Source organism: Helianthus annuus, chromosome 6, assembly GCF_002127325.2.
Source record: "Helianthus annuus cultivar XRQ/B chromosome 6, HanXRQr2.0-SUNRISE, whole genome shotgun sequence".
Classification (NCBI taxonomy): domain Eukaryota; kingdom Viridiplantae; phylum Streptophyta; class Magnoliopsida; order Asterales; family Asteraceae; genus Helianthus; species Helianthus annuus.
In genome coordinates, this window is record NC_035438.2 from 82,103,580 (window position 1) to 82,126,171 (window position 22,592).

Sequence of the window (22,592 nt, forward strand, 5' to 3'; positions counted from 1 at the left end):
TATCAAGTAATGTATACAAAACCCCACATACCGGCAGTAATTGAAGATTACATAAACTTAATCCCTGTAATTATAACTGGAGAACATTTAGGTTTTTGTAAATCACTTTGGTAAAAAGGGAATGACTCACATTGCAGATTTAAACGGGCAGAGCTTTGCCTACTGATTTTAGCCTGGTTAACCTAATTCAAATAACAATGCACACGAAACTAGGTCAGTAACTAATACAGCATTTACGATAACTCACGAGATTAAAACCTTCGCAACGAATGACAAAGTGCACGCTTAAACATCCCTCGAATTCACGACGAATGACAAAGTATAGCCCTAATGTGGGCAGCACTTAAACATCCATTGGATTAGTTTCAATTGATCGGACATTGAATCGTAGCAGCGATCAAGTTATTACCCTGTCGTCGTGGCAGCGTTTTGTGTGGTGTGTGTGTGTGTTTTGAAGTAAACAGCGTATAACTCAGCGTACGAATTGAATTTTAACGTCGAAACAACGCCAAACTTCAAGTCCCAAGCCCCTGTATTTATACCCCGTTTTGGACCCGCCCGCGTGTCGCGACAGGATCCCCTGGACCTGTCGCATGTCGCGGGGGATGCCAAAGTAGGGTAGGCATGCTTGGTCACCAGCTTAGGCCTGCTGATTCGACGTTTTGTAAAAATTCGATTTTGACAACGAATTATGAAGATAATTCTGATTAGGGAATAGCCAACCTGAGTTTTAGGGGCCCTGATCCTGATTCCAACTGTTCTGAAAATTTTAGGGGTTACGCAATACTACTTGGGGGTTTCAATTAGGGTTTCCTATTAGACCAAATAAAATACTAATTAATAGTTTTGGTGAGAGTTATTACAGTATATGTGTATGCATGCATGTAATTTTAGTCATATACTCATAAATGTAAGAACACTTGTATTATGTAAGAATGATTCTGCATGAATGATTATGTGATGATGGACGATATAGATTAAAATATGTAATAACATGGATTTAATATGTTCTTGAGTATGATTAGATCATAAGTAATGATGTTGATGTTGTATGAGTACATTAGATACACATACATGAACATGCATGATGATATGAAAGCATGAAATGATGATTTAAACATGATTTGATAAAAATGATTTTTGATCAGATTATAAACACTAAAATATGATTATTTTGAAGTGTTTAATGATATAAAACTTTGTCATAAAGTTTGCTAGTTTTGCATGTTGTACTTGATGCATTAGAAGTTGTAAAATACGTGAAATCGCATGATTTATATGACTTACACAAAAACTGAATTAATCTGATTATAATCATTATTTTAATCAGTAAATAACATGTATTGTGTTAAAATATCAAGTCGTTTCGAGTTGGGATGATTATAGTAACGTTTACGCAAAACTATGCGTTAAAACGGTCGAAAATCGGCTTTTCGAGTGATTTTTATAAAACAGATTTAGATCAGTAAGTAAACTGGTATTTTTAGTTTAAAATGAGTATTTTAATTAATTTTAAGTTTATTTGGTGTTTGGTTGGTCATACATGACTTCCGACGCCCGAAAACGTTACCGAATCGCTAAAATACGCATTTTTCAATGTACACTAGTGTGGGTGAAACTTTGGGTAAACCTTATGTGATAAAATGTGTTATGTGATTTAAACATGAGAATATGAAAATATGTTAAGTTTTTAACATGATATTAGAAATCTAGCTTACGCATGTATGCTTGTACGTTTTGTGCGGTAGAAACGGTAAAAATTGTGTTAAACGTGAAACTTGATTGTCGAGCATGAAATTTGATACATATAAGATATTTTATGTATATTTGCTTTAAAAATGACAAAATAGATAAGTTAACAAGATTTCGCTTGTTTCGGTTTTAAATTATGTGAATGTTTATGTATATATATTACGACGCTCAAATCGTAGATATATTGCGTATAAACGGGAGAGTTAATGGATTTACACAATAATGGTCACCAATAAAATCATTCAAGTCGCAAAATCATAAATATATATATATATATATGGACTCATATATATATTAACGTGCCAACATAATAAAAAATAACAACTTTTCGAGATAATCTCAAAGTTATGTGAAAATTCTAAGAAAACAGAGAAACTTAGGATTTTTGTGATGTTTATATTGATTTAAAATCGTTCCTATATATATATATATTGGGATGTGTAGAAATCAAACTATGGGATTGCGCTATTTAAAAATACGCACCCAAAGGTGAGTGTCACTAAACCCCTCTTTTTACTGCTTTATATATATTTTGGGGGTAGAACACGCCAATAAAAGGTTTAATAATGTTTTTGGATTAAAACGTACCTTTTAATATAATTTATATATTTTCGTTGAAAATATATGGAGTTGATAAATTATACGTTTCGAGATAAAATGTTTTTGATGAATATATGTTTGGGGGCAAACAACTGTATAGCTGGTACGAATATTGCTTGGTCTTAAGAGAGTAAGTAACAGCATAGGCTTACATTTCGGTGGGGATTTCAGGGGATTCGTACAATTACGTGTATTAAATTGTCATATTAGTAGGATATATATATATATATATATATATATTGTACGTGATGCAGACATCATATTGTTCTCCACGAGAGAACCATTCGCCCATGAAGTCGTTTAATCATTTAAGTATTGTACGCGAGGAATTGTTGGTAGATTTATCGGGTTGACAACCCCGTCGTGACCGGTCGCCCCGTGTCAAGTCAAGCGACGAATTTTGATTCTGTTTATTGTCTAGCCTTGATTATCCCTACATGGTTAATATATAGTTCGTATCGTCTAGCTAACATACGAGTTTGAAAATTGACGCAATAATTTAATATACAAAACCTGGGCAATAGTACTGCTGTCGGATCGATGAACCGACGAAGGGTCCATGGATTTCATTTAAGGAAGTAAAATGGACTTTCTAAAATTATATGGATGTTTTCAAATAAACACCGAATCAGAAAGTTTTCCTTTGGAATAACATTGTTTCTATGTGAATACGTGAACTCACCTTCCTTTGTGTTGACACTTGATTTTTAACGTGTTCTACAGGTACTTAAGTTCGGCTTCGGGAATTATGGCGTATCTTGTGGTTGTTGATGCATGTTTGGTTTGCTAATGTTTTGGACAAACTTTTAAAAACTATTTGGGACCAATGTAATAAGATCCGTAAGGATCAAAACAATTTAACTATGGTGTGATTGCGATGGACTTTAAGACAATGTGTTTCAAAATCTATATTTAAATTAAGTTAAAATGTCCAACATTACGATGCATCGTTCAGCAAGATACAAATGGGCACCAGCTTCCGTCACCACTACGTTTTATATTCCGCTGCGACGTTTTTGGGGTGTGACAGGTACGGTAGCGGTATTTGAAGGTAAAAGTCGGTATTTTACCGGTACCGATCCCGAAAATACCGATACCAAAAATGCCAAAAAGTGGATACCGTTTTCGGTACCGAAAAAATTCGTTTTCAGGATCAGGATCAATACGGCACGGGATCGGGATCGGTATTTGATACCAAATGCTCATCCCTAGCCGGTAGTCCACGAACAAGTTGCAGAACAAGTCTGGATCCAGTTACAGGATGGTCTACATCAGCCAACTGATTAGCAAATTCTTTCGGCCAAGTGTAGTAATCGTCCAGAGACGAACAGGCTGTGAGGGTCAGATTGACAAACTAGGTCTCCAAGGCAGCCGCACGAGCTTTCTTATTACTGAGGAAGATCTTTTGGATCTTCGTCCAGGCCGCAAAAGCGGTGATATCAGTGTCCAAAACACGAAGGAGAAGATCATCCGAAAGGGTGTTATATATCCATTGAAGCACGAGTGCATCAACCTTGCGAGATAATCATCAGAAGTTTCTTCGGGTGCCTTGGATTCGTTTATGTGATCAAAGACTTTGTACGCCATAGCATGGAGTTTGAACAACTTAGTCCATGTTGAGTACGTAACCTTCAAACCATCAAGGGTCAGGATCTTAGTTTGAATATTAGTGACGGAGTAGGCTGGGTGAAGGGATGTAGGTTTCTAATTTGTTTCTGATGTGGTGGTTTTGTCGCCCATGGAAGAAATTAGAAAAAAAAAAAGGAACTAGGGTTTTGTAGGGGACGGCGATGAAGGGAAAAGGAAGAGGGAAGGATCTTTTTCAGAACCGAGGCTCTAATACCATAAAAGTGTTTATGGTATTCGTTTCTTGATGATCTACAAAGAGATACATGTCCCTTATATACAATACGCAAAACCCTATCGCTAATTATGGAAACGATCTATACAATCAATAATAATGAATATAAAGTATTCTGTGAATCATTTTGTGCTAATATTGATGTGGCTTGATCTTCATCCGGGGTCTTAACTTCGTACTTAGTTATCATACAATTTAATCGAAACGATTAGTAAAATGAAAACATTTGAATGAAAACGTTAAGCATAAGAAAACAAAACAATTTACTTTGGGTCAACGTGTAACATCCCAAAAATGGATTTGGTAATTAAAACAAACTAACCGGGGACGAGTGGGTAAAATACCATTACGGTTTACCATTACCAACATGAAGATTGTTCTCACTATGGTACGACTCCTTAAATGTGATTGTTGTAGTTGCCTGTTTCGTAACGATTATTCTATCCACGATTGCGAGAATTTCCAGGGCGCTTGGTGTTTAAGGCTTGTGGGGATATTGTGGTGTTATTGGTTGAGGCTGAAGACCAAGTTGACTGACAAGTTGTCGGAGAGCTTGAATAGTTGTTGGTTGGGAAAAAAAAGAGGAGCTAATAGTATTAGAAGAGGCAACAACATTGGTGGAGGCAACATTGACTGCTTGAACTAGTGAAACATCCGGAAGTGACTTCTTGACCATATAGTCATCATCAGATAAGAGACCATGAAGTTCAGAAAAGGCAGTTGGGAATTGTCGGGTGAGAAGATTTGTTTTCAGACTTGTGTATGACCTATGTATTCTTCTCGAATAGTAGAAACAACGAGCATAACAAGATCTTTCTCCTTGATCAGTTCACATATATTAGCAAGTGCATCAACATATTCTTGGGCTCAGGTAAGATAGGTTGATGATGTATCGTCACCTTTCATCTCAATTTTAAGTAGTTGTGCTTTGAGGGTGTATTCCCTTGAGGAAGTGTTTGGTGCGTAGGCATAACAGAATTGTTGCCTTTGAGCATGTTGAAGAGAAGCTTCCTAAATTGTAGATACAATTAACATTCGAACATGAGCATCGTTTAATATCCATGTCAAATAAATAGGGTTGGGTCGTGGTTATGATGCATGTTCTTTGTCCAATCACCAATGATCTGGCAGGTTGAATGGTAATTGGCGGACAGGGTATGGTGATCATCAACATAACCAAAGAGACTGCTTGTAACAAGGAAGCGTTGGATCATTGCCTCCCAATACCCATAGTTTGTAGGTGAAAGTTTAAGGCCGAATTTATTGGAGTTGTGAGTTGTTTTGTTGGCCGAAGAAAAAAGAGTAAGAAGAGCCATGGAGAAGGGTGGTGGATATAGCTGAAATTTAGGGTTAGAGAGAGAGATACTCCGATACCAAGACAAAGTTGGTAATTGTAAAGTGTTTTGTATATCCATAGTTATCAAATGCGCTAGGCGCACTCAAGGCGCATACGCCTCGCCTATCGCCTAGGCGAGAAGCGCAAAAAAAGCGCGGGCCTGAGAAAAAAAAAACGCAAGTAAATAAAAACTTATAAAATAATATTATGTATCGAAGAAAACACTTTCAATACGTAAATAGTTTATTTGAAGCAAATAACACTTCCAAAAACTTAAAAAATAATATTAAGTACTTAAAGAAACACTTTCAAACATATTAACTAAATGCATATGAATTAGAATAGAATTAACTAGGTTATAACCCCGTGTATTACACGAGTTGAATAAATAAATTTTATATACTAAATAACAAAATAATATATCTTTAAAACCTCATTTATTGTACGGGTTGAATAAATATAATTTTATATATTAAATAATAAAAAGTTATATCTATAAGAACAATATTGTATGGGTTGAATAAATGTAATTTTATATACCAAATAAAAAAGTTATATATTTAAAACCACGTCTATTACACGGGTTGAATAAATGTAATTTTATATACTAAACAATAAAAAAAAATTACATCTTTAAGAATATACGCATTACATAGTTTGAATAAATGTAATTTTCTGTACAATAAAAGTTATATCATAAAAATTTATATTAGTTACATATCTATTTCTCATGATTCATTATCTTGGTTCAAGATTGTCTTAAATTAGAAAAGTAAAGGTTTATTGACTTATATTAAAGTTTTAAAACATATATTTTCTTAATCATTAAAAAGTCATTTTTAAATGGACAAGTTTTACCTAAATAACTTAAGGTATAAGTCATGTTGACCCTTTTAAAAAGAAAAAAAATACATAAATATATATTTACTTAAGGATGTGCCGTTCAAAAAAAAATTACTTAAGGATGTAATACATTTATAATAACGTTTAAGAACAAATATATCTATAGTTATGTGATACTTGCTTTCACAATTGTAAATCTACAATTTGCTAACGTATCAGACTAATATATACGTATATAAAAGGTTATGTATAAATGTAACCCTACTTAGTTAGTTAGTTTAACCTCCCCTTTTCATTCAATTAGCCATCACTTAAATCATTTTTTATCTTTTTTGTTTATTATCTTTTTAATAAAAAAATGAACTTTTAAAAAGTAAATCTTTTATATTAATTTTTTTTTACATTTTAGACACTTGAATCTGAGTTACGCATGATGATCTATCTATAATTGATTCATCGTGGATGTTGGAATCTGACTTACGCATGATGATCTATCTATAATTAATTGTGAGCCCACTAACATCAATTAAAAGATTGAGCCTATTTGCTAATTAACGTTGGGCCCTGTTACAACAATTACAAGATTGAGCTTGTTTGCTATTTAATTGTTTGGGCCAGAATCAGATTACTGATGCAATGGTTTTTCCAAAACCTTAAACCGATGAATAACACAAGTATTTTCAGCACGAGTTTTAAATAAAGAGTTATCTATAATATAAGATGTTAAACTAATAATATTTAGTAGGAGGGTTATCTACAATTAATTAGAAGAGATTAAATTAAAATAATAATTATCTATAAGAGATGACCTAATATGATGACAAGTGTCCCTAAAGTGGTTTCTTTTATTATATAGTACTAGGTGGACACTCGTCCGATGGACGCGGGTACATCGTAAACATTGAATGTAAGCCTATTTTTATATGTAAAATATGATGTGAAATTATTTAATGAATTCACGTTCGCATTATACTTAAGAATACATTAATAACGTTTATATGTTAATCTAACGGAAGTACGAAAAAAGCCCCTACGGATTCTGTCATTCCCAACTTGTCGACTGATTAATGAGAAGCAATTGATATACTGCAGAATCCTTTAGCAGAATCAAACGAGTATGTTTTGCCGGCCAAAATAAAAGAATCATGTTTATCATAATAGAATAGGTCGATAAATACATCAGAAAAATTGAGTAAAAAGATATGTATAATATCTCTTAACTTTTTAAAAATTCAAATATATTTTAAAAAAATATATATATACGATTTGATTGAGATAGGATTTCAAAAAAGATAAATATAGCTGTAAATAAATATCTGGAATATATATATAAAATATAAGATTTCAACAAACAAAGTGTGGGCTTTTTTTACCTAGGAGGGAGAAGCGGGAAAAGGTCGACTCGCCCAAAATGGTTGCCTAGGCGAGCGCTTTTGATAACAGTGTGTATATCATTGATCTTGATCTTACAAAGAAGATGAAAGGACTTAGGAATAACGTTTAATAACGATAACATTCAATATAAATAAAAACTATGTTAAATGAGCGAGTTATGATAGATGAAGAGTCATGTCTAATACAAAAACAAAATCTACATACTAAAAATATTCGACTTAAGAGTCCCCAATTCAGAAAATATACACGTACTTTTAATTTTTCTAAATAATATTGTTAACTTTTGATATTTAAAATACGGAATCAAAACTGCATTGTTACCTTTCTGTGATCTCGACCTGTATGCGGTATTAAAAACACAAATAACGGCCACATCATCAACGCCACATGTGATAAACAACAAAAGGGCCTGTTTGACATGATGCATCACCCAATTCAACCCATTTGATAAGTAAAAGGCCATTTTTGCAGTCCTAACAGCCCCTACCAACTACTACCTACCTGGGATCATGGAGAGGAAGGTGGGGACCGATCCAACTCTGAGCGCAACATCTGGCGAAGTAGCATATCAACCCTCTGACTGCGTGTCCTTATACTGACATGTCACAGAAGAACGTAAGCAAATGCAAGAATAACATGCAACCTGTGTAGTTAGTTTGCGATGCTAACTAACCTCATGTTACGTCGTCCCCTTACTCCCATTTGCTGGATTTTCGTACACAAAAGATACATTATATACACATAACAAAATGGTTAGCACATGATTTAATTGAAGATTACTAACATTCCCTTCTTCCTCGGGATATTCAAGCTCTAACTCAGCAAAAAACGCTTCCAGTACAAATGCCACAACCTGTGTAATTATAATATTTGAAACTTAAGCCAAAAATTATTACGAAAGTAACAAAAAACAAGTTGTGCATCAGGAGGACTTACCAAGTTGAGGAGGAGCAAAATTGTTATCAGATAGAAGCTGATGAAGTAGGCATAAGTCCAAGAAGTTCCTGTCAACGTTGCGTAATCCTGAAATGGTTCCCCTCGAAAGTTTATGCGCAATTAACGGAACATAACATGCAAATGAAGAGGTCATACCTGCATCCAGACTTGCCAGTTTCCCATCACAAGCAAATTGAAGAGTGTCACCATACCATTGGGATAGTCATTGAAATTAAATAACAAGTAACTGATCATTGTTAAGTCAACCGAACAGCAAGCAATATACGAGCGATCCTTGTAACAGTTTGCTAAGTTATCATATTCACTTAATAAGACGTTAGATGAAAGTAGTTGGTAAATGATGTAGATTGTAGGATACTCGTTGTCAGCAAGATCTGTAGCTGGTAAATCTGGATTCCCAGCATTCACTATGCCACCAAAAATCTAGCACCCAAAAAGGTAATATATGACAAAAGTATTCCAACGTGATATACGAAACCGAAGACATAAAAGAATGGGAAGTACCTGTATACCTAATGTACAGTAAATGCACATGACCCAAAACACGGTACCCAGGTACGGCATCAAACTTGGTATCAGTGTCAAAAATGTAGCAACAAAGGTTCGGTAAGTCTGATAACGCATCAACAGCCTGATCAATCTTAACATCCTTGCGATAAGAAGATAACGAATACTGGAAACAATATAGTCTGTCAGTACTACAAGTTTCTTATCGCCAGTTGTAAGATTTTGGTCTAAACATGGCAACAAACACATCTCATAAACTGAAAAGTTATTACATCCTTACCACTCCCCGCTCGAAATAAATGTTAGCTCCTTTGGAGATACGAATGTTGCTGTCTCTCCCATAACTGACAACATCCATGTAAAATGAAACAAAATATAAGTAAGCGCCCATTCAATAACATAACCTTTTCAAAAACACATCGTACCTAAAACAAAAGGTCTCTCTCTCTCTTTGTGATATGTATGTATGTGTGTATGGGCGCTTTCAGTGCATGTACGTAGTGTTGGCAACATATGAGAGCGCTTTATGTTTCACACTTATAACCTAAGTAGTTAATGCGGTAAAATATCGGATATCGGTTATCGCGGTGGGATATCGGTAATTTTAATATCACGCTAAATTTATATATATAGCAATTTAACACTAACTTTTAACAGTAACAACTAACAATTAAGACTTAAAACACTAATAGCAGCAATAAGAAGAAAAATGAACGGTAGAAATAAGAAGAATCGTACTGATATCGGGAAAATCAGTGATTTATCGATCAAATATCGGTCCTATATCGGTCAAATATAGGACAATATCACTGATATTATCGGTACCAATATTCTGACCAATATTTTGTACTGCTATCTCGGCAGGGGACCGATAACCGATATATCACTGATATATCGGTTGATACATCGGGATATTAACTACATAGCTTATAACATGCGGTTGCTACAATTCTCAACTTAAAATTGGTTCCGTATTGAACACACACACAAACAAAAATAAGGTCCCTCGTAATTTAATTGGACATCTTATATTTCACTTAAGTTTTATGTCTAATAACTTAAAGAGGAATAATCACTTATGTTGCTACTGGAATTTTGAAATTCACCTATAACCAGTGTTATGATAAAATCAAATTGGTTTTGGCCATCCTTCCAAAAGTTTTCAAATCCATATGTATAAACTTTCAAAGCCATTTCGAGAGCATAGATCCACCCTGCATGCAAAAGAAGTCATCAAGTTGCTATTATATGAACTAGTATAATAGCTGACAAAAGGATGTGCTAAAGAACAGTCGTAAAGAGTTCTTTACCGAAGACGAACTCCACTCTCTGCCAGAAATTCTGACCAGAGTTGTTTTGTATATTAAGCTGTTAAAGATAGAGATCAACAATTAAGACTAGTTTTCAAAAGTATATGTTCCTCAATGATCTATGTCATACCGTTGTTTCAACAATAACAGTAGCCAAATTCAAGAGGAGAACAAAAGCAACTATATTTCCAAACTTTGTGCTTTTTACAAAGTTTTTCAGCGTTTCAGACGTTGAAGAATTGTAGAAGACAAACTTTGTTAGCCAAGGTTCCTGCAAAATGAAAGCACAACGTGAAAGATCGCTGAGTGAGATTTTCTTTTTTTTTTTGTTTGAAAAAAAAAAATTGCTTCTCGTATTACCAACTTACCGTATCCTCCATTTGAAATCCTAAGGCAATTGCATCGTATATATCATTAAATTCTTCCGCAGAAATCTACAAAGATCAGAATCGACCGAGACAATAACCATCAATTATCAGTTAAGAAATAATAATAATAATAATAATAATAAAAGAATATACATGTTTTGCAAGCACTAGCAACTCTATTGTATATTCAACAAGAGGCAATAGACCGAATAATACCTTATCATTACCAATGTGATCCAATGTGTTAAATATCAACTCAAAATCTTCTTTCGATATTTTTGGCAGTGTCCTGAATAGAAGGTGCTTTTTTAGCATTTTGAAATGTGATCCAATGCGTTGAAAAAAAAAGCTAATATTATAAGAATGCTAAAAAGACAAGTCGTTCAAAGCATTTCTAAAAGTGAATTACAAAGGCCATTACCTGTAATTATTAAGTTCTTCAAGCAACTTGAAACATTGTTCCTTATCAAGATAGCCAGCGCCCTGTTGATTTGGAAATAAATTCCATAAACAAGGGTCGTAAAATTCAATTAACGAGGATTTCACAACATAAATGACTCATACTCACACGACTATCAATGAGATTAAAGACCATCCTCAATGTTCCCGTCCTCATATCGCCCTTTGCAACAACTTGTTTAAGGAGCTGCGGTTATGCAAGCTTGTAACATAAAAGTTTGATCTTAAACTAGAAAAAAGTAATATAATCATAAGCACTAAAAACATATAGGATGAAAAAAAGTAAACACCTCGAGTTTAAAGCTATCATATATGACAGCAAGAACCAGGTTTGTGACAAAGTATACACCCAGAAGCACATATAGGATGAAAAAAAGCGAAGACCATCTTGATGATCTGGATACAAGAGGAAAACACATTACTAAAAATTTTTAGGAAAAATTACAAGTTTTGTCCTTTATCTTTATACCATTTTTCAGGCGATGTACTTTTTAACGAATGTTGACAGGTGGTGTCCTTCACCTAGCTATTTTGTTGCAAGTTTAGTCCTTTACACCCAACCCAGTTAAAAAACCCTGTTAATTGTTACCTAGTAAAGGACTAAACTTGCAACAAAATAGCTAGGTGAACTGAAGGACTAAACTTGCAACAAAATACCTAGTAAAGGACACCGCCTGTCAACATTCGTTAAAAAGGACACCGCCTGAAAAATGGTATAAAGATAAAGGACAAAACTTGTAATTCTTCCAAATTTTTAAACATATATTGAATTAAACCACAAAGATTTTGTTTTTTACTTATAGGCAGGAATCCAGACGTCTGGATTGTTGGATGTGGTAAAGAGAACAAACATTTGATATAACGTAGCAGAGTAAGAAAGAAAGAACGTAGTTCCCTGTTGGGTATCTTCAAATATGACATACGCTAACCAACTCGAGAACACAAGAAACAGAAACCACAAAGCCTGAATTCGATAACATAGCAATTTAACTAAATGTCAGCATCTCAAGCAAGTAAAGAAGCATAACCATAAGCGTAGCGGAATATTCACATACCAATACATTCACATATGTGACAACCATTCCACCCAGGACAATAAGGTTGTCTCGTAAACCCCTATGTCAATAAAACAATATATCAACTATAAAGTTACATTTACCAATTAACTGTGTTTATTACTGTACAGTTCATGTCATACCTGATATTCCAGATAAAGAAAAGTACCCTGATATAAGGTGCAATCCTACAGATGGTCACTGGAGAGAGATGGAGAATATCTACTACTAAATCAACACTAAGAATTAACAGTGATATGACCTGTATGTATATAAGTAACACAAGACATCAATGTTAGTTTGGTTTATAACCGACAAGGAATTATAAAGTATTGACAGTAATATTTTTCTTGCTCGTATACGGAAAACTCAACAGACCCACCTATTTTATAACTCTGTGTGTATACACATATAATATATAGGTGAAAGGTAGTGCATATATACACTATATGTCTATATACATATACATACATAACTTGAAATGTTTGGTAACAAATTTTATATAGCACTTTGATGAGCAATGTTTTTTGCAATCATATACCTTCAGCTTATTGACATGGTTTCTCCAGTAGAAATATCCCCCTTCAAACAAAATAGGAAAAAGTGTATGCACCACAAGAATTACGAGGGTTACACCCTGCATAAGAAAGTTTTTAACAATCAGGCTACCTACATATACATTTTATCATTTTTAGTTGTGATGGGAGCATAAAAAAGTTGTTACATATAAACGTAAAAAAGGATACAAACCTTAAAGGCTAGAGATTCTGCACTAGTCAAGTATGGAAGCTCGCCAAGATAATAGTAGTCCCTGTTTCTGCAAGAAACCTCGGAAATACTGCTACACCACAATGGTTGCTGTGGCAGAACATTTTAAGTAATAAGAATCATGAATAATCATGATATAAGAAACTTAAGATAAACACAAAAGAAACAGCGCGTCATGAAAGCACTCAATAGGCTTGTAGCACCAACCTCGAAGAAATGCAAAGCTATCAGTGCAAAATAATTAAGGGTCCATATTATGTCGAAGCGAATGAATATAAAGTAGAGCTTTACAGATGCTTCATAGTTTGGTACGTCAAAGGTTCCCTCTGGTAGACCTCTTCCATTTGCAGCCTGGAAATAGGATATTGCATTTATTATCTTACCAAATTGTTTGATATGACGTAGGAAAAGGGCAAATATGAACACAAGTACGCCAACTGAAAAATCGTTTTTCTCGTTACTGTGTTAACCCCATTGAATAAGAGAATGGTATATGATACTGAGTGGACCAAGAGAAGCCCTAATAGCAACATGAAGACATGAGACATAGGTGGAACTAGAAGAAACGACTCTTCATTTATGGACAGACGAATAATCCATTGATCTTAAGTTGTTCTTTTATCCTTGTAGCGGTAGTTTTACACGTGAACAACTCTTCAAAAGAATAAATATTAACCATTATAATGTCAATGACAGAAAAGACTGAAATCTGGCATCAATCCATATCGTTAAATTGCACAGTCCGCTAGACTGATAAAACTAATACATTCTTATATAACATATAAATTAAATATCCTCCTCAAATTCATTTTAAAAATCCTTCTAACAACAAAAATCCATTAGCCTTCAAAACTCAAAATCGCTTAACTGAATTTTCACCAAGTGTTTTGCTAGCCATAAGTAATGGAGGCCATATAAACAACAACAACAACAACCGTACCCAGTAAATCCCACAAATAGCAAAGCTATCGATAAGGATTTGGTCCGGGGACGGTAGGTCCGGTGGGACGTAGGCAAACAGAGGCGCAGCATAGTGGGGGCGGGAGGGGGCGGCCGACCCCCCGAACTTTTCGCTCAGTAGTGGAAAGTGTGTAGTTTTCGTATAGAAATTTTTGGGTATATACGTTTTTGACCCCCCGGTTATATAGAAATTTTTGGGTACATACGTTTTCGACCCCCCAGTCGGAAATCTCAAGCTTTGCCACTGTAGGCAAACCTTACCTAGGAATAGAGAGGCTGCTTCTAGAGACACCCTCAGCTCCGGAACAAACAAACATAACTAAAAGTATAGAAACAGAAGCTAGCAGTAACAAAACAAGTGGTGAATATCATTACTAGAAATTGAGCAGCTAAAATGAAGAGCAAAAACTTACAAGATCAAGCAGAGCGGCCGCCTTCTGATAAGGCGAACCGTAAGCGATGGCATCCCATCGCCGAATAAACGGTTTTCGGCCTCCTCTCCTAGTTTCTCCCCCTAGCAAAGGGGTAAACGGATCTGTCATCACTAATTTACCAACCCTCTGTTGACTATTTGTGTGTGTATATATATAACCCTAGATGCTAACAACCAATAAAAAACAAAGTCAACTATAGATCTTAGTTCATTTTGTTAGACGAAACCAACTCCATCAATTTCGTCAAAAATGGTTCCATCCTTCCCTCCATCAATTTCTTAAAAAAATGTTTATGGTCTCACCACAACTTGATCTACAAAATTGGGTGAAGTTAGGGTCTTTGGCATTGAGAATCGTACGGTCGAGAAATGCAGGGTTTTGGCGGTAAGGAACTGGCGATTCGACTCTAAATATCAATTTGGATTTTGGGGGTTCAACTTTGAGTGCAACGGTTCCAATCTTGAATGAATTTTCTATTTTTGTTTTTATTTTTATGTGTTTATGTTTGGGCCGCTGCCCGCCATAGGACTAGATGTCTAGAACCGTTAGCCTTACACTATCCACATCAAGGATGTTTGTAGGTGATTCTTGGCCTATGTGGAGGGGATTTGTGAGAGGGATGGATTAGTGGGTGTTATAGAGGATGACATGGAGGGTGTTCATTGTTAAGGATTCTTGGGGAAGAATGGTGAAGAATGGGGAAATGGTGGGTCCTTTCTTTTTTTTATTTAGTTTAAATTTAATAAAATAATTATAATAAGGTTGTTTGTGGGAAGGATATATATGTTATTGTTGTGGGTAAAAAGTGTTTGTGGGAAGAATAAGTGAAAAGCTGATGTGGCATGCTGATTAGGCTGTTTGTAGAAAGGATAGCCTTTCTCTGATGCGGATAGTCTTACTATCACCCCTCAAGGCCTGAGTTGACCGTGAAAAAATTTTATTTTTATTTTTATGTGTTTAGGGTGGACGGTGAGTGGGTTAGACTTCAGGATAGACCCTTAAGCGGGTTAGACTCCAAGAATTAGAGATAGAAACAAGACTTTGCTAATTTTTCTTCTTCTTCACTTTGCCAAACTCAAAGGCCTTATAAAGGCTTACAAATACTAAACTGAATACGTAAAACATGCAACTAGTTAAGGGAACATGGACCTAATGCAATTACCACTAACATGATTAACTACCCACTAACATAATTAAAAACAAAACAAATGAAAAACTATTAAAACTAGGATGATGAACGTGTGAATGCAAGCTAATTTCACGGTGGTCCGTATCAACGGTATGGTTCGGTGAACCCTTCGGGGACTTGGATTCACTGATTCGGTGATCGGCTGCTGCTTGTTTGAGTCACCGATTGTTTGAGTGTTTTTGGTGTATAGTCACCGATTAAAATGGCGAGTGATTGAGTACATAATTTATAATTTCTAGAAATAAAAAATATATAACTTAAACACCCTAATAGTGATTGAACCATTGCCAGTGATTGAGTGCAAAATAAGGAGTGGAATAGGGACTTGACATGGCATGATATTATTGGCTAAAGAACATAACTCAAACACCCTAAAGTGATTGAACCATACCCTACACCCTTATGTCTAGGACTTATAGTTATGGGTGTGGGAGGGATGGGTTGGAACCCCCCCCCCCTCAAAAAAAATGTGAATAGGCGTGATAAATGTAGGCGTGACCACAACAACGAGCTTCCTTCTAACTTTTCAATGTTTTTGATGGTTTTGAATTTTTTAGTATAAATAAAAAATAAACTATTTTACGCTACATTTTTATTATAGTATTCTTCTCAGCATTTCATATTACAAATGGAGCAATCTAAAACCTCCACAATGAATAGGCGTATGCGTAAGTGGGCGCCTGACAAAGAACACGCATTGGATCGAAGTGACGGACGATGCAAATATGGGTAACATTCTATTGTACATATGTTTGTCTATTTTAATATTTACAGTATTTATGTTTATGTACATTTTGATGTTTTAGGAACTAGTCAAGTTAGTGTTTTGGAAACACGTTCGTGACAAATTCACAAAAATATGGGTCAAAAGGGAATAACGATCAAATCATGAAATCATTTCAAAGGGTAAGAATATACATAAGATTGAGCATTCTCTACGCGACCAACAATAGACGTTATTTTTCTTTTGCTAATTAAGTGTGTTGCTAGTTCCTTATTTTAAAATTATGTAATGTAATGTTTTTTATTTATTGTTAATGTTAACTAATGTTTTAAAAAATATTATTTTATAACTATACATAGAAATAAATTAAAAATATTATTTTATAACTATACATAAAATTAATGTTAGAAATATTAAAAAATAAAACTGATACTTATGTAATAATTACAAAATGTGGTTATCCCTTGAGCTTACACGTTATTGAGGTGTCACTAATATAAGCAATTAAGCATTACCTTTCACTCTTTCAGTAACATTTAGATGACCATATCGAATTAGCCCTATGGAGCGTTGTACTTCATTTGAAATGGTAGCTATTTTAAATCATTGTCCGATTATTGCTTTATTTATTTAATATTTTAATTTGTAATTAAATGCTAAAAATACAAAAAACAACAATTTTAAATTTAAAAAAAAAATCCTAAAATTAAAACAAATTAATTATTCTTTGGTTAATTATTGTTGTATTTCCAAGGAATTTTTTCTTTTGCGCGCTTGAATAGGTCAATCGATTCTCGATAGATGCTCAATTGTCACACCCCTATTTTGCCACGTGTCACCGGTGGGCCCGGTGGGGGTATAGTGACGTAATTGATATCATCATAGTCAAACCACACAATTTATATGCACAGCGGAAGCAAAAGATAAATATATTACAATCCGGTATAAAGTAATATCCAAGTATTACAAACGGAAAGTAAAAGATCCACAGGCGGATCGCAAGGAAAATAAAACATTGTTCAACAGACTTCAGGCATCCTAAGCTTGCGAGACTTTTATTGATGCTAAGGAGTGGCTGTAGGATCGATTGCTGACCCGAACGAGTCGTTCAGAGGTTGTCTCTTGCAATTCAGATGCGGAATAATAAGAAAAGCAAGTAGATATAGCTAGTACTTCTTCCTAACTGCTTGTTTGATTAATTTGAAACGTTTTACAGCTCGATCTTCACACCGGCAGAGCTTCGGCGTGGAATACAAGGATATCACTAATGAGGATCGCTCAAAGACCTCTATATATAGTGGTTTGGAACCGCTCATATGGACATGTACATATGAGCGATCCAGTCTTGACCACAAAAGCGATCCACCATTGACAGATAAGCGACCCAAGACTTCTATGACCCTATAAGCGACCCTAGCTCCTAAAATCTATACAAACTCCTGTTTTCTCGTATTTCGTGCCCTATGCTATACAATACAATGTAAGATCTGATCCTAGACACTTAGACGGAATCAACAGATGTAGTGCACCAACAGACTCCCCCTCAGATGTTGATGGAGTCGCCAACACACCTTGACTTCAAAGTTGTGTCTTCATATCTTTAGTCTAGATCAGTCTCTGGGCTTTCTCTATCTTCAATCTTCAGACTCCCCATCTCAACTTACTGGCATTCATTTGTTCTTCAGTAACATCTTCAGGATCTTTGTCTGGCTTTAAAACACTCTAATTCTCTTGATCAGATCTCTTGATTCCTTAAGTTCATCAGCATCAACAGTTGACATGATCTTTAGAATCAAACTCTGATCTTCACAAGCTTTCAGAATCTATCAATCTGACTCTAACCGAAATCTTCAAATTGATTTCCAGGATCGAAACTTGACTACCTGCACAATCTCTACCTAGAAATAAAATTCTTTCACTAACATTTCAAATCACTATATACTAACACATAACTCTCCTCAAAACAATTTATAATGAACCACTTGAAGAAGATTTAGAATTAATGAAAACAATTAGATTTACACAACACTCCCCCTCAAATTCTGCTCATCATGTTCAACATTCGGAATTTTGAAAATCAGCTATTCAACATCAGTTGTCGAAAATCTTTTTGACTTTTTCAAAAATTATGCTAAAACACACACAAAATCTTTTTGGATTTTCTGAGAAATATATTCTGACACCACATGAAAACAAAATTATACAGAAATATAATATTTACATACAATATTTTTGTGAGTTCGTGCAAGAGGATCATATCAGTTTATGAGACAAATCACCAACGCCGTTAAGCTTGATTTCATTTTAAGCTTTAAACAATTTACCTAGATTGTCAGTATGTTTGTCCTCTTAAATTCTCAACACAAATTTCAATCGATTCGAGATACGATATTAATGTTTTAGAGACTTAAACTTAATTGTGTATCACTCCACTTGAATATACTCCCGTATCCAGATCCCAAATATTCAGTCTTACAGGTGAGTATACCACAGCTGATATCTGTAAAGGGGTTAGATGCGAAACCGTGAAAGCTCAGGTCAGAACTTCCGTTCAGCAGAGAGATGACGGCTCGACTTTTGGTGGTCCCCTTTAGAGGATCTTTTTGCATTTCAACAGCAGCGACTATCAATTTTATTGTTTCATCAGCATGCTGAGGGCGAAGCTTATGTTTCAAAGCTTTAGCAAAAAGTATTATTCGGGGACTAGGTCAGTACTTCCATACAGCAGAAGTCCCGGGATAATACCCCAGATATCACTGAGTATAAAGACCTAGTATCTCAGAATATGGGACCTTTCAAACAAGATTTCGGGGGTTACCCATATATTCAAGAATAGTTACTCACGAATCAAGCAAGTTTGATTAAGGTTTATATCTCGTTTCAATTTACTAAATGTGCGAAAATCTACTGACACATCCGCAGTAAGATTGTTTAACACTTTTTAACATTACATTTCTTTAGCGTGCCGTGATAGTCCACTTATGTACTATCATTTCCTCTTTTATGCAACAAAAACTCATTTTTTAGTTTTATCATGTTTTTGGCTTTTTCAAATTTTCAAATGTTTTTGGATTTTCTGAAATTTCCCTACTCCCCCTAAAATGCAAACACATTTTAAAGAAAATTTGAAAACTTCTAGACTCTGACCCACTAGAAACATAAAAAGTAAAACAAACTATACAGAAACTTGACAACCGACACTGAATCACATCAAATCGCCATTTACTATGCATAAACAATCTGAACTTCCCCTTTCACAAATCATTTTCTCATTTAGATTTCAAAACACTTAAGTTTGTTTTAATCGAAATGACTTTTCCGGAAAATGAATTTGTGTTGATAACAACCACTTGTAGGTCTATCTTTTAAAAACGGGGATGTGGTTTATCATTTTGTTTATCTTTTGCCATGAATAGTAAATCAAGTACAATTTAATGTCCCTGATTTACCATTTGCATTTAATAACCTTCTGTACCACTTGTAAATGTAATTACTTCAAAGTATCCAAACATCTCAAAATTTAACCACAAATACCACTTGTGGGATCAAGATTACCACTTGTAGATACCCAAAAACTACCAATTGTAGGAATGTTACGTCTACATCACCATTTTACCAATCAAAATGCCGATTCCTGCTTCGCACTTACCAACCTGGAAGCTCCGGCGTAGTCCTTTCACCTGCAAAACATTCAAACATTAATCACAAACATTTAAACTTCACAAATACTAGAAAGATGCCGATTCCTGATCCACGATATAAACTTGGGATCTCCGGCATAGTCCTTCGACTATTCTGGGAAACAAACTTCCCTCCAAGTCTTCTCAGACTTGAGGGCTTTTGTGACACTTCGGGTTTTCCCCGGACAATCTTTCGATGTAACTTGTGTGTACACAGATTCTATTAAAATGAAAAAGTTGTGTATGGTTTTGATGTTCTATGTGATCTTTGTGCTAGTGTGTTATACGTATGTATATATAAATAGATATAAGAGAGTGGGTGTGTATGTGAGATGAACCGGAACCCGAAACCACAACCAAACCCGAGAACCCGACTCGAGACCACGGTCTCGAGTGAACAGTAGCAATGGGCCGGTTGGGCCTTGTCACCCCTTAGCCCACCCGGAAGCAACCCTAACCCACTCGAAATCTTATATAAACCAACCCACCCCTCCCTTAACCATTTTTACAAATCTCACAACACTCTCACACTCACCTCTCATCTCTCTCACTAAAACCCTAAAACCCTCAAAGAATCACCTTCCTCTCCTTTCCTTCTCCTTCTCGGATCCGACCAACAAGAGCACCCTTTGGATTAGCTTGGAATCATCACTCGAAGGCTTCAATCCATCACCAACTTGAACACCTTTGTGTCACTCTTGAACCGGTTAGTGTGATGATGTTGTTTATATTTGCTTGTTACTAAATGATGCTTGATTATTGTTGTTGTTGTTGTGCTTGCTAGACAAATAGAGTGTTTTTCCGGTTGTTATGATGTTTGGTTAGATCGGTTATATGTTTCGGATTAAGTGCTAGCTATGTGATTCATGTTACTAATAAGAGGATATGTTATATTGTTTAGGTTGAATGGTCTTCTTTGTTTATTATCCGATTGATATTAAGGGCTCGGGTAGGGGACTTTATGCATGATTTTGGGTTATAAATGATGAATGTGGTTTTGAATATTGTTTGCATAAATGAAGAACATGTATGAAGATGTTATGAACATTCAAATATTATGGTTTTTGATCTGTTTTGTGCACATTATAGACAAACAAACATGTTTAGTGGGTATAGTACATAATTCTCATGAAAATGAAATCCTATTGGCTAGTACTGTTTTGCAGGTTCTAGAAACTGTTTCATGTGCACGTAATCACGGTTGCGAGTCACAACCTTTGGTTGCTACTCGAAACCATAGCAGGATTTGTCGAGACCTCCCGGTTGCGAGTCGTAATCAACGCGTATCGATCCGATTGCGAGTCGTAACCACAACTGCTTTGTCGGAACCGCCGGTTGCGAGTCGGAATCTCTGATTGCGAGTCGCAACCAAAGCATGACGAACCGAGACCTCGGTTGCGAGTCGCAACCTTGGTTGCGAGTCACCTCTGTCTCGACTGGGCTGTTATTGGGCCAATGTACTTGTTGGATTGTCTGTTAACTGGATTGCTTGTGTAACTATTACTGTTTAGGCCCAATACCCCACTGTTTGTATATTGCATGATTATACGTGACTGCTTTGTGTATTGCCATAAGTGTTCGATATGTGTTTACTTGTACCCGACTTGACCCATATTTGGTAACCATGTTAGGACGTGGTGACCAACATACTTAACCAAGTAACGTATCATACCGAGCAACCCAAGGTGAGTTCACAACTTAAAAGCATGCGTCCCGGTGGTTTGGGACACGAGACTAAAACAACCCTATCCCCTTGTAAAGGGGATACCGTCTACATTCCTTCCCTAGTTATTGGGAACAAACTTACTTTATCTTCCCTTGTATTGGGAAACCTTTTTAGTTAATTACTGTTTATACGGAATGCAACCAACGGCACTAAACGCAACTCTATCACTCAAGTCCCTACTACATAATACCGATTAGTCGCCGGTGCCAGGCGAACGGGTTATTAGTTGATAGCGCTATTTAGGTCTTACCAGCCTCACACCGTGCCATGGTATGGGATCGGTCGTGAACTAATGTACTCAGGCATCCGTCAATGATGATAGAACATTGACATCGGGGCATCCTGCGGAAACGCAAACGGTTACCTAGTGTTCGGTATTGGAAAAACAGTTTAGTCGCTAACTTTTGGGGTAGCTCCCCATGGCATGTATAAACGGATAAATTAACTGGTGAAACAAGTTTTTGGTAATTAAAACTGGACAACTAGTGAACTCACTCGGCATTGTTGTTGACCCCTTTACTGCATGCTTTGCAGGTGGCCAGTGACTGGAGCAGCTACTTGGGATGTGTAGTGGTCGTCTGCCCGTGTGTTGGGCATTTATTATGCTTGCTTTATGAACGTTGTTTAAAACTGTTAATTATGCTTCCGCTACATTTACTCTGAACTTA

At 35.6% G+C, this 22,592-nt stretch overlaps 1 protein-coding gene across 2 annotated transcripts; it reads right to left on the minus strand.

Moving 5' to 3' along the window:
* Positions 1-7,925: 7,925 nt before the first annotated feature.
* On the minus strand, positions 7,926-15,241 carry LOC110865559 (two pore calcium channel protein 1B). 2 transcript variants are annotated; one of them, XM_022114852.2, is made up of 24 exons: positions 14,585-15,238; positions 13,419-13,562; positions 13,194-13,301; positions 12,985-13,080; positions 12,587-12,705; positions 12,444-12,504; positions 12,186-12,352; positions 11,679-11,784; positions 11,498-11,575; positions 11,351-11,412; positions 11,146-11,218; positions 10,930-10,995; positions 10,692-10,832; positions 10,562-10,619; positions 10,358-10,465; positions 9,532-9,595; positions 9,249-9,417; positions 9,103-9,167; positions 8,880-8,970; positions 8,724-8,810; positions 8,572-8,640; positions 8,461-8,492; positions 8,289-8,382; positions 7,926-8,196 (listed from the first exon to the last, which is right to left on the minus strand). In XM_022114852.2, the coding sequence occupies exons 1-23, from the start codon at positions 14,711-14,713 to the stop codon at positions 8,295-8,297; spliced, it is 2,181 nt and encodes a 726-aa protein (XP_021970544.1). In that variant the 5' UTR covers positions 14,714-15,238; the 3' UTR covers positions 7,926-8,196; positions 8,289-8,294. The 2 variants fall into 2 exon arrangements, with proteins under 2 accessions (XP_021970544.1, XP_035830485.1); XM_035974592.1 differs by having other exon boundaries at positions 7,967-8,382; positions 9,249-9,312; positions 14,585-15,241.
* Positions 15,242-22,592: the final 7,351 nt, after the last annotated feature.

Excerpts from the sequence above, each read along its gene's own strand:
- LOC110865559 (XM_022114852.2), bottom strand. The coding sequence starts at position 14,713 with ATGACAGATCCGTTTACCCCTTTGCTAGGGGGAGAAACTAGGAGAGGA. Across the intron at positions 12,353-12,443 it reads TCACATATGTGAATGTATTG|GCTTTGTGGTTTCTGTTTCT; the intron begins GTATGTGAATAT and ends TATCGAATTCAG. Across the intron at positions 10,620-10,691 it reads CTGTTATTGTTGAAACAACG|CTTAATATACAAAACAACTC; the intron begins GTATGACATAGA and ends TATCTTTAACAG.